This window comes from Gossypium raimondii, chromosome 13, assembly GCF_025698545.1.
Source record: "Gossypium raimondii isolate GPD5lz chromosome 13, ASM2569854v1, whole genome shotgun sequence".
NCBI lineage: Eukaryota > Viridiplantae > Streptophyta > Magnoliopsida > Malvales > Malvaceae > Gossypium > Gossypium raimondii.
Window position 1 is genome coordinate 12,698,476 of NC_068577.1, and position 17,679 is coordinate 12,716,154.

Consider the following 17,679-nt stretch of genomic DNA (forward strand, 5'->3'; position numbering starts at 1 on the left):
TTATATTCCATCGATGGTCCTTAAATTATGACATAAATTTTAAATTAGTTTCAAACTTCAAAACATTATCTTTAAAGTATCAATATATTATATCAATCAATTTATTCTATTATCTTAGCAATTAGTTCAGACGTTAAATACCTATTCAAATTTGACATGAAAAATATCCAAAACACATTATACCAAAATGTAAACATGCATATTTATTACATGAAAAGCTTGAATAAAAACAATACAAAAAAGCACTCTTTAATTCTATTAAAACTGTTTTTAATCTATAATAATTAAATTATTTATGCAATAAATACATATGTATTTGTAACTTGATATAGTCATTTTTAAACTGGCATTTGTACTATAATAAGAATGACAACAAAGTATTTTATATAGAATTAGGCTAATCTAGAATGGGAAAAAGAATATTTAATAGTTTATATTGCGGTTGTCATCCAATTTGAGTGATTCTTTCTTTTTCTTCTAAAAGTAGGTTTGGATGGGCGATTGGGTACAATACGGTGCGTTTAATTTACTTTTTGTCTCACGCTACAGTATCGCTACAGTATCTAATCTCACCGCCACCGCTGTTTTTACACTAACCGCAGCTAAACGCACCGCCCATCCAAATCCACCCTAAGTTTGAAAGAGAAAAGGATCTCGTAATCCTAAACCAATCCCAAGCCTATGAAGAGGAAATCTAATTGTATTAGCAATGGGGCCTCACTGATAAGTGCTATAAGAACTCGAGCGCTTATGAACTAGAATTCATTGGCATTCAACTTTTTTTTTCTGAGTAAATGTCGTGATTAAAACGTTTTGAAATTTAAAAATCATCATAAAATTTGACCCACAGACTAAAAATGTTCGGTGTAGTTAACCCATCTGTGCACATCACCACACCCACGGATGAAACCAGATCGGATTTCAATTTCTCCGAACAGGTTTCGGGCACCTCTGCACAAGGCCCATCGATGGCTCAAGCTGAAGCACTGCGGGAATACACAACAATGTTTTAGAAGACGATGAAATATGAACCCAAATTCATAACAATTAAAACAGAATTAGTAAAGCTCCAAATCATTCTCAACAATCTATTTGGGGATAACAGAAAAAAAAAAAAAAGAGAGAGGCTTTTACAAGTTTATTTAAAGGGGAACTGTCCTCATTTGCTCGTAAACTACCAATGTAACGTAAAGTAATGTCAGTGCAGGACTTCATATAAGTTTAAACATTTTCCGGGTGGAGTGTCACTGCAGGTCCTGATGCTATTGCGAAATGCATACCCCTACTTTGCCCAGATTGTAGTACAAAAGCAACTTGGGTGGCAGCCAACGCTGCTGCTTCCTGATACAGATACGGGTTTTAATATCGACTCAAATACGAAACCATGTCTATGATGTGTGGTTTCAAGGTGTGAAGAAAAAGAATATAGTGATAAAAAAGAAAATAACCTGTCTTTGCCTTCGTTGCTGTAATATACTGATGGCCCAAGCCATGATGTAGCATGGCAAGAGAAACCCAGCAGCTCGAAGCAAGAAAAACTGCAAGGAATGACGGTTTAAGACAAATAGCTCAATGGCATGGTAACAGTAATGCTTGAGGAGTGCATAGGTTAAATTCAAGAAAGCAACTTTAAGTCACAACTTACAGAGAAGAAAGAAGAGACATCATCATCTGAATCGGCATCTGGAACAGTCACTGCATGCCGCAATAGCAGAAGTGCCATTAACTGGAAAAATGGGGGAAAAACCAACCATCTTAAAAATTAACTCTTAATTACATAGGTCATGTAAGAAATGAATTTTTTTTAAAATTAAAAAGGCCAAAAGAACCAAAAGGAAGTTATTCAAATGAAATTTTCAACTCAAGTGCTTATGACCGAGGTAGAACCTACTAGGTGGTTTTCTGTTAGACATCAAAGGTGGGAGCTGATCCCCCAAAAAGGGATGAAAAGGAAAGTTGCTGACATTAAAAATCAACTGAGATGGCCAATGACATTGTGGCCTAAGTGGAATAGCACCACTACTGTTATGGCTCAAATTTTCGATGATGAGAGGAGGGAAATTGGGAGCTAAAACCAAAAACTCATATGAAACTGTAAAACCAGGTTTTCCTCATGTCCAAATGGGGAAAAATGAGAGCAAAACTATTAAGAACATAAAGATCTTCCGGTTAAAAGCTCATACACCTTAGTGAAGCTCTTTTCTCCAAATTAATTTATCAAAATGTTTCCTTGGCACATGGCTAATATACATTTATAAATAGAATCAATGGTGGTCCAATTTTAGGGAGTAAATATCAAACCTAATTAAATGAGGTGTTTAGGAGAACATGCTAAACATGGTGTGAATGAAATTTAATATGTCTAGATGATTGATTCATATCTAAATGCTTACAATTACAGCAGCTGAACGGCAAAATGCAGCTCCAGTGGCATTTGATGCAGCATATTCGTCATACCCAGTTTCCAAAAATTGGCGTTCTGCCTCTGCAATGGCTAAAAGGCGAGAATCACGCAAATCCAGAGGGGTGCCAGAGATTGTCCAGCCTCCACTACAAAACAGATATGTAAATCATTACAATGGAATCTTCCAAACAGATCATTCAGTATGCTATCTAGCAAATTTAGGTTAAAGCTTCTAACAGACATCATATTTTGTAAATTGAATAGCATACACTCAATTTCACCAAAAAGAAAAGCAGCCACCAAATGTGAGAACATCAAACTTACCCAATATCGATAGCTGTTTCGTCCGTCTGGGTGCGAGGTGGAGCAGTATAATCAGGTTGATAAGACTGCACAGCAAATTAAAAGGATAGAATATTTCAACAAGGAGCCACAACAACTAAATATCAATAGTCACTAAAGATGAACTACTAATTCAGCTAGCGGCTTGAACAACAATCCAATCCATGGAAGAGAAGTGAAAGAAAACATAAATGTTCCTTCAACGGTACACTTGGTAAGAAAAGACAGAAAAATGGAAACAACAAGTAATTTTCTTCCCTCCTTTTTTTTTGGTAGAGTTGAATAACAAGATAAAGAAAATAAAAATTATGTTAGTCTATTATACCATTTTAAAGTTAAAGATAAAAATATTTAAAACAATAGATTCATAATCTCATATGCACGCACGCACCTCTTTCGTTTTCTCTCCTATTATCACTCAAATTTGGAATGATTTGTTTTTATACATTAGGAGGAAAATAACTATCTTTCCTACAAAACAATCTCCAAAATTCATTCTCTTTCCATACTTTCACTATTTCACTCTACCAAGCACATCATAAAAGCAAATTATTCACCCTCTTCAAGAATCATTAGCAACTACTGATTCGAAATCCGTGAACTTTCAATTCTTTACACTCACAAAAGGCCTAAAATGGTAAAACCGCTAGATACTAGTTCAAAATCTTGTAACAACATACAAGGACATCAATTTGCCAGTAGGCTATGCATATTTCTCAGAAAAATAACAACTTTGAAGGATTAATGGCAGTAGAAACCTGATGACATATCTCGCAGATTATATCTCCTTTCTCGTTGCACCAATGCTGCACGCACTTCCTATGCGCATACTGCAATCCCGGACATATAAAATTCAACAATGGCTATCATAGAAATCATTTCATATCGCATAAAAATTACCAAAGCAAGCAATGCTAATTGCGAAAATTAGCATAACCTTATAAGGTTATTTCTAAATAGAAAAAAAACTTTATCAAATTAACCACAAAAAAAGGTAAAGAAATGAATTACCTTGAGGCTGCCATTGCAGGCACACGGAGTCTCTAGATTCTTAATGGAATCTTCCTCCTGACAGATGCGGCACTCCGCCACCTGAATAAGCGGGTCCTCCTCATTGCTTCCTTGGAAAACCTCCTTATCCTTCACTTTCTCCTTTTCCTCCGTCGAGGGACCAGCCCCCGATTCAAGTGGACGCGCCGGCACCGGCCTCACAAGACGATCCACATATAACACCAGGTGATCACTCATAATTTCTACAAATTTAACAATTTTTCTTCAATTTCTTTCTATTTATTCAACGATTCAACCAAAAAGATAAATCATCAACACGATATCGAAAAAAAAATTAAAAAAAAAAAAGAGACCCGGGATCGCACTGAGTGAGAGCGGCGGGTCGGAGGTTTCCGAACAAATGAGAGAAGGAGAAAATTAAAACAGAAAAGAAAAATGAAGGAATATGATAAGAGAGGAACAAAAATAGAAGCAAATATTAAAAAAAGATTTACCTTTAGCTAAAAAAAAGGGACAACTTGTGCTTGCCAAGGACAGAAAATTACGCGTTTTTACTTGAATTTTCTGAGATTATAGGAGATTTTGTAGGACTATTTTTCCTTTGAAAGTTTGGAAAATATTTAATCAATTTACTTTTTTGGATTTAATAATTGAAATGGCATCAAAGAAATTGAGTTGTGTGTGATTTTAAAATTAAAAAAATGACTCACTAATTAAAAAAAATTATGTAATGCAATGAAACTGTTATCATTTATTAAATAAAAAGAGTAAAAGTAATAGATGAAAGAGTAGTAGGGATTGTGGAGAGTGGGACATATGCTAACCGCTCCAATCATATTTGCAGTTTTAGAGTAGGTTTAGATGGACGATTGGATGCAGTACGGTACTTTTAGCTTACTTTTTGTCTCACACTACAGTATCTAATCTCACCGCCACCGCTATTTTTACACTAATAATAGGTAAACACACCGCCCATCCAAACTCACTCTTAGTCTCCTAGAAAAATCTATCTTTTTCAGTTTAATTTGATTCACAAGTATCATATTCTCTTCATCATTTTTGGTACATTCCTGTACGCATTTTATTTGTTTGTTTTACGTAAATTCTGATAAAACTCCTGTAGGCATTTTATGTTCATATTATTTTGTCTCGGGTTTAACTTTATTAGTTTGACTTTTGCATGTACATTATTTTTATTTTAAAAATATTCATGTTCGAAGATGATTATGATGTGAAGTCAGGATATAATCACAAGCCATTGTCTTCTTATTCGCATTGACCTCATTGCTGTAATAATATTTAGCAGCTTAAAAGAAATTCCTTCAAATATATAAAAATAAAAAATAATTAAACATTCCCACAGGACCGTATTTTGTCGCTCAATAAATCAGGATAACATAGAAGGAAAGTCTTCCCCCCACCCCCCCTGCAACACATCCATCACACTCCTAGGCCTTACGTATTCCCAGAGTATAGGGAAGTGGTATTACAAACTAAGGATTTTGGTTCCCCATAAGTACAAAGTGGGAATTTAATATCTTTTTTGTCCTAGTTCCCCGCCCATGAAAATGTTTACAATAAGTCATGTTGGAACTCCATTGATATACAATCTTACATTTCCCACTGCCATGAATGAGATGCCCTTAAGGGGGTGCAGAAACCAAGGAAGCATTAAAAAAGGTAAATACCCTAGAGACATGCACTCTCCTCCTTGGCTGCAACATCATAATGACGTGTTCAAATCTCCTCTGGACAATGATAGATCAACTTCTACCTATACGAGTGACTATATATCGTCCTTTCTCTAGATCATACACCGTCTTCAATTGGGGTTTCCTCCATTTTGATATAGACCAGGCTGCAAACATCAATATTGCAGAAATAGCGGTGATTGAAATTAGTGTGGATGAATCACTGCTCATAATAATAGTTATCCAGTCAGTTTGTTGCACATCTGAGATGGATGTGCTTTGCAATATGAAAGCTCCCAAGGCCCAATCTAATGGTATATCGTTGACCTGATTGGCAAAGCTGATCCTGTTTAAGATTGAATTTCAGTTCAGTGACCAAATAAAACTATTTTCCAACTGCCCCCGAAACATCATTGAATTAACATGGTCTGTTTTCTTTCAAAGATACTAAACTAGTAAAGCAGGAAACATACCTTTCATCATCCAAAGCAATTTCAAGGCTATCGTGAAGCAAGGCCACAATATATGCTGAAGAAAAACAATAGCGCAATAGATCTTCCTCATTGAGTGATTGGTGTTTCTTCTTCAAATTTGACCAATCCTCTTCACAGAAATGCTTTCCCGCCATAATTAGATTGGAAAGAAAGGCCCTTTGGCGCAACCTAAAGAACTGATCCAGCAGGAGACAAAGAAAGAAATGCAAGGCATTTAATAGTACAGAAACCATGTACATCCAAACATACATTACATAGATTTAGGATGTGTGCTAAAATGATCCACATGAGTCCTTTTTCTTGGAGGGGAAGGGAATCAAGCAAGCACAAGCCTGCAAGAGGACTGAATATAACTATACCTTTGAGGTATAGAAGAAATTTTCTGTAGCCAAAAATTTCCCTCGAAGCTTGGGCATGAAAACTGACCCCAAGTAACAATGATCATAGGAACATCTCTCTGCATGTCAGAATATGTAAAGATTAGTATCCTGTGGCACAAGGTAACCCAATGAATGTGGTGGTTCTGAGATAGTTTTGTAACCTTTTCCTTTTTGTAATAGCGTTAGTGCAGCAGATCTGCACTCGGAGAAGTTACCCCTAGCTTTAAATTCAGAAATATATTTACTTTTTTCAGCCACAGAACCTAGTGAAAGATTTGATGACTCGGGAAAGTATCCTTTAGGCGTACAAGGGTCTATATACATTTCCTTATGGAGAGAGTCGGCAGCTGCATTAAGGAATAAATAATGAGCCATACATTCATAATAGCTTAACTAACTAGTAACTACACAACATTTCTATCAAAAGTAGCAAAGATCCTCTGAAATAACCAAAGATTCTTTATTATGTTCAATTATGAATAGTCATGGTGACCAGAAAACAACTTTTACAATCAAACATTCCAACATGGCCTAAATACTCGAAACCATAATATACAGTGTTCATAGTCAAATTTAGGTCTCTTCCACAAGATTTAACATTGCAACATTCAAGAGATTATTAAAGTACAACTCTAAAGTTCCTGCTTTGAGTTCAAAGCACAATTAAAAACTTTCAGACTTCTTCAAGCACCTTTGAACCCGCAAATTTTGGCAGAAAGGAAATGCATTGAAACATACCTGGACTGAAATCTCCTTTAACAAGTGAGGCCCTCAATGATTCATGTGCAACATTCTGAAAAAAGAGAGAAAAAAAGGTTAAGAACTCCAAGATCAATTTTGGATTTCTTGACATGATCTGTAATGAAATACTGCAAAACCAAAAGCAAAACCACATTGAAATAATAGCAATATCAATCAGAAGTTAGATCTGCAATTATTATCATTATTTAATGGGATGAAGAAAAACACTTAGCAGAAGGACAGTCAATCAGTAATTATCTATTTCAGAAAAAAAAAAGTAATAAAAGCATCTCACTAAGACCAAAAATTGACAAAAAAACTAAACTGTATTTCATGAATAAGATGCCTACATTTAGAAGATACTTGCATAGCAGCCATAAAAGCAAGAAATAAATAAATAAAAGAAGCTAATGCATGCTAAGGTTACCTGCCCAAAATGAAGAAAGCTGTGGCTATAGAGACTGTAAGTGATATTTCCAAACTTGATGGAGCGTGAGAATTCAGAAGGCATAGGCTCATTTGAGAAAAAGGTTACCTGAAATATAAGTCTAGCAGCAATTTAATGGTGATCTTAAGAAAAGGACATATATACCATTAAATGCATTTGCAATTAATTGAATTTTTTTTTTTTTTTTTTTGCTTCATTTAGCCTTCTTGTTCCTCTACTAACAATGTGGCAAGGGTTGTTGTAAGTTGGCACTAAGATTAGGGTTCAAGCCCTGTGCAACCCATTCGCTTCAATCAAAATTGTAATGTATAAAAAATAAAGAAATAAAAAGTAGACATAAGAAATAGGTTCAAGGAAATGTCACTAACTGGAGGCTCAGACGACTTGCAAATTCTGGTTTAATTATATCCCAACACTAAAGAAAAGATTCCAAATTAAGGAATCTAGAAGCAAGGTAGACTAAAGGTCAAAAACGAACCTGAGCAGAAGCGCCACCAAGTTCAATGATTCCAGTTGTATGCAGAGGATTACCTCCAAGAGTACCAAGTACATAGTTTGCAACAACCCACGCATACACCCCCTCATCAGAGCCTAAGACAATCATAGAATCCAAAACTTAGTCTCAAAATGTCGATCAGCGATCAGAAACTATAATACAAACATAAGACTGAAACTACAAGAGCTGATTTCTCTTGAAGCCCTGAAAACATAACAAATAACATACAAATATAGCCGCCATAAAGAAGCATAAAAATTCACCAATTTTTATGATTCTACCTCTGATATATGACTTCAGCCAAAGAGGACCAAGACAGAGTACAGACAAGCATTGTCCTACCTTAGAATCAACATAAAGTCATACACTATCACCCTAATAAACTCACTCAAAACCATGCACATTGTATTACCTGTAATAACGGAAGCCCAGTCATCGCGGAACTTGAAACCAGACACCCTAAGCACCTTCCTGCACTGCTCCAAAATCCTCTCCTGCACCTCATCATCCAACAATCTCATCCCCGCCGTTGCCATTAACCTAATCTCCGTCTCTCCCCACTGTTTCTTGGGAACTTTCCTTCTAGCAAACTCCAAAAGCTCTTTCAACGAATACCCTGGTCCTGCCAGATCCTCAGCGTACGCCGACAATCCCGGATTAACCCTCAAGCTATCCAACCCTTCTTTAAAATCGAAAACCGGGTTTTTCCCTCCGTCAACTCTGTACCTAATCACGTGAATCCTCGTCCCCGTGCTTCCCCCATCGATTATGATCCCGTACTTGACTGAACCTTTGGAGGAGAAAAAGACTATGTAAATAAAAGCAAACAAGGCGAGAGATATGGCGATTGAAACCGCGATGAAAGAAGGGATCGGCTTGGTTTGACGAGAGTTTCGCGAAAAGAGAGCGGTAGATCGGGAATTGGATCGGATTTGGAGCTTAATTGGGTCCATCTTTTGTGGGTTGGTAGTCGATTTGGATTTGGATTCAACCCGATTTCGAGCATGCGATCGTCGCATCAAAAGATCGAACTTTGTTGGGGAAGGGGCATACGATTGTCAACACTGCACAGAATTTGTTCCTTTTTATGAAAAAAATGAAATTTTAAACGAAATGGAAGAAAAAGAAAGGGATATAATGGAAAAAGAAGGAAGAAAAACTTAGGGTTTATTTATTCTTTTGCTTTCGAATTTAGAATAAACCGAGGAGGGAGAGAGCAGGTTTGAGCCCTCTCTCTCTCCAATCTGAAAATAATTTTGGGGGTTTTTTGGTTTTTGTTTATGAGATTGTGCTCCAACTTTCGACATCTTTTACGCGTTACAAGGCGCAGGGAAGCATCTTCGGTTCGGCTCGGTCCCAAGAATGGGCTAAACCCAGTCTTATTTTAATATTTTAGCTCCAAATTCCACAACATTGGGCCTTTTTTTCTATTAGTCAATTGTATTAAATTATTTTTATAAATTCCACTAACTCTTAAAAACATAATTATTGTAATTAGAATAAGTTAAACAAGCCCATATTGATAAATATATTCCTAAACTAAGATTAATAAAAAAAAAACAAATTTTACATTTGAAAATAAATTTCAAAAGAATGATTATTCACCCAAACAATAACACAAATAAATGATTAAAAATTTTCAATAATAAAATATGTTAAAAGTTATTTGCATAATAACATCATTATATGACAAAGGCAATGACCTTAGATCTTGAGTACTCAAGTTCAAATCTCACCATTCGTAATTATATGCGCAGGTCTCGAAGTCTCACTATATGTAGATATCATGTGCGAGTTTTAGTCCTATTTGTTGGTTTTAGTTTAGTCCAGTCATGCTGTAATGGTTTGATTCTACTTTATCATTTTTCGGACAATCTATGTTGTAATAATTTGATACTAGTAATTCTTCAATCATATATTTATATTTGTACTTTAATTGTTATTGTAACACAATTATTTATTTAAAGAAATAATGGGATATATGTGATAATTTCAACATAATTAGAAAAATAATACTCTACGTTAAGAAATGAAATGACTCAAATTTCTTTTGTTTTAAAAACATGTAAAATATACAAGCCTAACCCTAAACTTAAAAATAGAAACTTTTCATAAAATTTAGTCGTCCCTAACTAATTTGCATAAAAGAAACAACAAACGAAAAAAGAATTGAAATGAACTTATATAATTAAAACTATGACATTTAAAATTTGGACGATTTAACTAAAAAAAATTTTATTAGACTTCTGAAAATGAAACTTAAAATGACTAAGAGACTTTTTAATGTCAAATGTACAAGGGTAAGCCATAATTTGTACAGGCTGAAATATGTGGTTCCATGAATAATAGCATGGGCGGCGGTAGGGGACTAGCAAGAGCACTTATAAAGTTTTAAAGTTGGTACATGGTAAAAATCTACCTTGGCCTCCAAAAATGATAAAGTTTTGATTTAATCTTTTAAAAATTATAATGATATAAATTATTAAAATGGTGAAATTGCATTTTAACTCTTATAAAATTATAAAACTTAATTCTGCCCTTAAGAAAAGTTTTCTAGTTTCGCCCCTGAACATTAGTGCAAAAGGAGGTTATGAATATTATATAGCTTTCATAGATTATCATTCTAGATATGAATATGTTTACGTAATGCATCATAATAATGAAGCATTTGAAAAGTTTTAAGAGTTCCATACTAAGGTGTAGAAACAATTATGGTTATCCATAAAAGCACTTCAATCTATTTGAGGTGGGGAATATTTATTTGATAACTTCTTAGGATACCTCATTGAGGAGAAGATTCTATCCCATTTGACTGTATTGAGAATTGCACAACATAATCGTGTAGTTGAGAGAAAGAACAAATCCTTGTTAAATACAGTTTGTTCAATGTCATTCACAACTTCCAGCATCCTCTTCAGGATATGTATCGCAAATTATATTGTGAACGATGTGTCAACTAAGTCAACACCCAAGACTTCATACAAATTGTGACATGGTAGAAAGCCTAACCTAAATCATTTTACAGTATAGAGACGCTTTGCATGTGTACTAGATAAGGATGCTAAGAAGTTGGTCTTTTTAGAATCGTAAAAACAATATCTAATATAAAACTTTATTAAAACCAATATTTGTCATGTCAGAACATCAAGAATAGATCAAGAACAAGACTATATGCGGAAGCGTACCTGAATCCATTGTTGGAGATTGCCCAGAAGGTTTTGATCTTTCAAGAAAATATTTGGTTTTGATCTTCCAAGAAAATAGTTTTTCTCTTAGTATAACTTTCTGATAGGATGGAAAAGATATATGAGATAACCCTATTTCTTGGAGACCATTACCTCTTTAAATGGCTGATTATTAAATCAGTTTTGGGTATTTATAATTTGACCCATCATCAAATATTAAATACAACTTATGGTATCTATACATCATTTCCATAATGCTTTAATACCTATGATACTTATAACATAATTGGTCACTTAATTTTGTATCACACTTTATAATAGCATTATATATTATACATATGTGCCCATAATTGAGGGTTTAATCCAACAATCTCCCACTTGGGCAACATATGTTTCCTGATAAATGTACAACCTTATGAGCTCAAAATTTGCTATCATATAACAGGTAGTCTATAACAATCTTGTCTATCAACTATATCCATGCTTATTCGGATATGTTGCCCAAGTGACCATATCCATGCCATATCCATATAGTCAAATGACATAAATCAATCATGGATGCGTAGCATGGAAATTACATGCAATGTGAACCAAAACATGCCTATTTCCAACTATTCCTCCTTAAACTTAAGTGAGGTCAGTATCAAAATAACAAAACAAAGTGAATAAACTAAATACTTCATTTCTGATCAGAAAATAACCAAATACATGTCTGAAAATAAACATAAATCAAATAAAATACAAACTCTCATTAAACTATGATATCCTCAAATAATGCAACACCCATATGAGCAGTGTGCTCATGAAAGACCTCTGGTGGTAAACATTTTGTGAGCGGATCCGCTATTATGGAGTTTGTCCCAATGTGATCTATATATATTTGTCCGTTTTGCACTCTTTCTTTCACAACTTGGAACTTTATGTCAATATGCTTTGACTTAGATGAACTCCTATTGTTGTTGGAATACAGCACCGCTGCATTATTGTCACAAAATAATTTCAGTGGTCAATCTACATTCTCCAAAATTCGCAGTCCAGTGACAGAGTCCTGCAACCATATTCCATGGTTTAATGCCTCATAGCATGCTACAAACTCTGTTGCCATAGTGGAAGAAGCTACAAGTGTTTGTTTGACACTTTTCCAAGATACAGCTCCTCCAGTTAACAGGTAAATATAGCCTGATGTAGATTTCCTACTATCTTGGCACCTAGCGAAATCAAAATTAGAATACCCTACGACCTCCAAATGATCTGATCTTTTATAAGTGAGCATGTAATCTTTCGTTCTCTGAAGATACCTTATAACCCATTTGGCTGCTATCCAATGGTCCATACCAGGGTTGCTTAAATATCTTCTTAACATCCCAACAATGTATGCAATATTCGAACGCTTATATACTTGAGCATACATTAAACTCCCAACATTTGATGCATATGAAATCTTTTGCATTTTTTGAATTTTAAGGTTACTTTTAGGGCATTGAGTAAGGCTAAATTTCTCTCCTTTAACGACAAGGGTGTCACATGGCTTACAACTTTGCACGCCAAACCTTTTGAGTACTTTATCGATATAGTTCTTTTGTGACAATCCAAGAATACCTCAAGATCGGTCTCGATGTATCTAAATTCCTAAAATAAAATAGGCATCCCTAAGATCTTTCATCTCAAAATTATTAGATAAAAACCTCTTGGTTTCATGCAATAAGCCTATATTATTAGCAACAAGCAAAATGTCATCAACATATAGAACCAGAAATATGTACTTACTCCCACTGAATTTGTGATACACACAATCATCAATAATATTCATCTCAACATCGAATGAAACAATTACTTGATGAAACTTGTGGTACCATTGGCGGGAAGCTTGTTTGAGTCCATAGATGGATTTTGTCAATTTGCAAACCATATTCTTTGGGTCTTCTAACTCAAAGTTTTCTAGTTGCACCATATAAATTATTTCTTCAATGTTGACATTAAGAAACATAGTCTTAACATCCATCTAATGTAACTCAAGATCAAAATGAGCAACAAGAGCCATCATTATCCAGAAAAAGTCTTTCAATAAAACTAGAAAGAAAGTCTCTGTAAAATCAATGCCTTCTTAATTTCTGAGTATATCCTTTAGCTACAAGACGTGCTTTATACCTCTCCACATTACCATTTGCATCCCTCTTAGTTTTAAATATCCATTTAAAACCAATTGGTTTTGCACCTTCAGGTAATGTGACAAGTTCCCAAAATTTATTCTTGCATAGACTTATACTCATCTTTCATGTCATCAATCTACTTTTGAAAATTAAAACTTTTCATGACCTGACTAAAGTTGATTGGATCATCTTTCATCATTCCATTATCATCCTCATGTTTTTGGAAAAATACAACATAATCGTCTGAAATAACATTTATTCTTTCTCTTGTAGACGTCTTTAATGGCACTTGTTCTTAAGGTTGTTGAGTTTGTTCTTTTGGAACAATTACCTCATCTTGAATAGAGAGTTGTTCAACATTGTCTTTTTGAGGTCCTGGATTCACTTCTTGATCAATGGTAGGTATGAGAACTTGAACATCGTCGAAAGTGATAGTAGGAACTGAGTTAGAATCTAATTCCTCCTCAAAAGCAATGTCTCTAACGTTATTTCTCCATCCAAACTCAACATCCTCAAAAAATACTACAGTTTTTGTCTAAAAAATATTTCTAATTGTGGGATCATAAAACTTAAAGCCTCTAGATTGCTCAGAATAACCAATAAAGTAGCTGCTCACTGTTTTAGAGTCTAATTTCTTTTCACGTGGCCTATAAGGTCTTGTCTCAGCTGGACATCCCCAAATGTGAAAGATCTTTAGACTAGGCTTTTGACTTGTCCAAAGCTTATAAGGTGTTTTTGCAATTGCTTTAGTGAGCACTTTATTCAGAATATAAGTTGTTGTCTTTAATGCTTTTCCCAGAGGGACTCAAGTAAGGTAGAATGAGCAATCATGCTCCTTACTATATCCTTAAGAGTCCTATTTCGTATTTCAGCTACACTATTCATACTGGTGATTTTAGCATTGTGTATTGTGGTACAATACTGCATTCTTCTAGGAATTTCACAAATGGTCCTGAACATTGTTCACCTGAGCTATCATATCTACTGTAGTACTCACCACTACGATCAGACATGATGTTCTTAATCCTTTTGTTGAGTTGATTCTCAACTTCAACTTTAGAAGCTTTGAACATATCTAGAGACTGAGATTTCTCATGAATAAGATACAGGTACCCATAACGTGAGTAATCATCTATAAATGTTATGAAATATTGTTAACCATTCTAGGATGTCATAGGGAATTACCTACAAATATCAATATGAATTAATTCTAAGACGTCTGAAGATCTGTTGGCACCCAATCTCTTGGTTTTGGTTTTGTTTTCCCTTAATGCAATCGACACAGATATCAAAGTTTTTGAAGTTAAAGGACTCTAAAATACCATCAGACACAAGGCGTTCAACTCTACCTTTTGAGATATGACTTAAGCGCTTATGCCATAATGATGCTGAATTTTCCTTATTTAATTTGCATTTAATACCATGTGATTCCACATGCGAGGTTTCATTATAGGATGCAACTATTTCTAGCAAATAAAGGTTGTCATAAGTATTTAAATAACCAGTTCCAACAACATTTGAATTTAAAGACAAACTAAATTGATTGTTTCCGAATGAACAATAATATACAAATTTGTCCAATAAAGAAACAAAAACTAAATTTCATCTAAGCGACGATACAATAAAAGTATATTTTAAATCCAAATAAAAAATCAGTTCCTAATAACAACCTAAAATACCCAATTGCTTCCACTTCTACCGATTTTCCATCGCCTACGAAGATGTGTCTTTCACCATCACTTGACTTTTGGTAACTCAGGCAACCTTGCATAGAAACACTTATGTGAGTAGTAGCACCAGAATCTATCCACCAAGTGTTTCTAGGTACCGAAGTTAAATTAACCTCAAAACAGACTAAATTAAGAATTATACCTTTTTTTGCACGCTAGGCATGATATTTGGCACATACTTTCTTCACGTGTCCAGACTTTTTAAAAAAAAACAACTCTTTGTAGCTTGTTCTTGTTTCTTTTGAGTTGGACCCTTAGCAGCTTTATTCTGATATTTTCTTTTCTTGCCCTTGTCTTTAGGGACATTGACCAAATAAGCACTATCAAACTTATCACACTTCAACCTTTCTTCCTCTTACACACAATGAGAAATGAGCTCATTTAGAGTCTATTTCTCCTTTTGACAGTTATAACTAATTTTAAATTGATTGAACTATGCAGGAAGCAATACCAAAACCATAAGAACAATCAATTCCTTAGAAAGCTCGATCTTAAGTGCCTTAAGTCTTGAATAAACATGGAACATCTCCATAATGTACTCCTTCACGTTTCCTTGACCTTTATACTTCATAGACATCAAAGAAGTCAGAAGTGTTGTCATCTCAACCTTATAGTTTTTAGCACGTTTCTCAATTTCGTCAAGGAAACCTTTGGCCTAAGTAATTTCTTCAGATTTTGTGCCCCTAAAGGCTTTTGGAATGCTTTGTTTCATGATTATTAGACTCATACGATTTGAACGATCCCACCTTTCAAAATCCTTCTTAACATCAGGGGTGTTTTTTGCAATGAGAGGTGTAGGTTGTTCTTCCCTTAGTGTAAGGTTTATGTCCATACAACTAAGCACTATAAATAAGTGCATTTTTCATTCCTTAAAATTAATCCCATTAAGCATGGGTATAGAATTTATATTAGCAGATATTGTGGCAGCAGGAGATGAATTAGCTGAATATAAAACAAAAATAAATAAAAACAAGCTCACATCAATATTCATAAGTAAACAATAAATTCAAGATAATGACTAATCTCATCTCAAGATACCAAACACAACATTAATATAAAGTCTTTGGACATTAATATTAATAGTAAGCGATACTTTTGTTGTAGCAATCAAAAATGAAAATAAATTATGTCAAACAATTAATCAATCTTTGGACTAACTTATTGCTCACATAAAATACCATATAATTGTCACACATTTATCACTACAGATGTCGTTGAAATTCTATCAAATGTTAACTTACTTTTGGGTCAATTAATAAACGCATGAATCAAAAAACATATAATCATCTTGATATTTTAAATAAACTAAGCTACATAAAAGAAACCACTTTGGCGGCATTTTATTTCAACTAATCTATTTAAAAGATTATACATCCTTAATTAAAACTCAAAGCCAAAATCTGAATTTATTTGTTTCAAAATATTTCTTTTAATTTCATCTTTCAATTTTTAAAAAATAATAATTTCATGAAATAACAATAAAAGAATTAGCATGAAATTATTAAATCTAAAACATGCAAATCAATTAAAATTTGAATCTAACAAATTATCCAATAATATGCCAAAACATCAAAAAATTCTTGAATCCATTGCAAGGTAACTGAATGAATAAGAAACATTTAGGGTCTGTTTGATTGACGGAATTGATTTTCCGGAAAATCATTTCCAACTTTTCCAGCTTTTGATTGGCGGAAAACATTTTCCATTTGGAAAATGAACTCCAAAATAAGGGAAAATGGGTTACATTTTAGGGAAAATGTCTTACCCTTTCAATTTTCGTAAGACATTTTCCGTGCTCTCCTCTCTATCGCCTCCTTCATTCCTTCCTTCATTTCCGGTAGAAAATCGCTTACATTTATCGATTTTCCAAGAAATTTTTTAATTATTCAATACTTGTTTTTTAACACAATTACAAATAATTTATTTGATATTATTTTTTCAATTTATAACGATTAATATTGTAGCTTAATAATTTAGTATTATTATAAATAAATCATTGCAATATATGTAAAAATAATTTAAAATATAAAATTTATTAATATATATTAATATATGTAAAAACAACTTTTCCGAAAAATATTTTCAAAAATCTGCCAAACAATGAGAAAATATTTTATCTGATTCAATCAAACACCGAAAATATTTTCCAAGAAATCATTTTACGAAAAGTAAAACATTTTCCGAAATCATTTTACGGAAAATATTTTCTTGGCAATCAAACAGACCCTTAATCACAATATCCTACTTGACTGAATAAAAAACATTAAGTGATTCAATCAATATATAAAGAATTTTAAAAAAATAAATAAAAATCGAAAACATCATCGCCTGCAATATTAATGTCCAACTTGACCTTCATATGTATTATTTATTTATTATTAAACTAAATGCAATACAGGATTGTAAATAGAATTTGAATCGCAAGATTTGCAAATAAACAGAATTTGCAACTAAAGATTGAAACGCAGGTACATCGTGCAAATAAAATTGAAGCACAGGATTGATCTACGAAGTATGAATTTCAAACTAAATTCTTTAATTGAATCGATCAAGTAATATTACACAAATATTCAAAACCCTAATTTTTTTATAAATCCAAGATAATCT

The 17,679-nt window shown here is 33.6% G+C and overlaps 2 protein-coding genes across 3 annotated transcripts; both read right to left on the reverse strand.

The window, feature by feature from the left end:
- Nucleotides 1-630: 630 nt before the first annotated feature.
- On the reverse strand, nt 631-4,402 carry LOC105782618 (uncharacterized). Of its 2 annotated transcripts, none has more exons than XM_052627203.1 (9): nt 4,252-4,402; nt 3,758-3,999; nt 3,505-3,576; nt 2,729-2,793; nt 2,394-2,550; nt 1,646-1,726; nt 1,449-1,538; nt 1,135-1,341; nt 631-986 (listed from the first exon to the last, which is right to left on the reverse strand). In XM_052627203.1, exons 2-8 carry the CDS (start codon nt 3,992-3,994, stop codon nt 1,222-1,224), a joined length of 822 nt encoding a protein of 273 aa, XP_052483163.1. In that variant the 5' UTR covers nt 3,995-3,999; nt 4,252-4,402; the 3' UTR covers nt 631-986; nt 1,135-1,221. The 2 variants fall into 2 exon arrangements, with proteins under 2 accessions (XP_052483163.1, XP_052483164.1); XM_052627204.1 differs by lacking the exon at nt 4,252-4,402 and adding an exon at nt 4,111-4,233.
- Nucleotides 4,403-5,064: 662 nt separating this feature from the next.
- On the reverse strand, nt 5,065-9,297 carry LOC105782617 (probable apyrase 6). The gene is made up of 8 exons (XM_012607470.2): nt 8,420-9,297; nt 7,990-8,102; nt 7,491-7,598; nt 7,061-7,115; nt 6,484-6,669; nt 6,302-6,399; nt 5,922-6,118; nt 5,065-5,794 (listed from the first exon to the last, which is right to left on the reverse strand). The coding sequence occupies exons 1-8, from the start codon at nt 9,024-9,026 to the stop codon at nt 5,521-5,523; spliced, it is 1,638 nt and encodes a 545-aa protein (XP_012462924.1). The 5' UTR covers nt 9,027-9,297; the 3' UTR covers nt 5,065-5,520.
- Nucleotides 9,298-17,679: the final 8,382 nt, after the last annotated feature.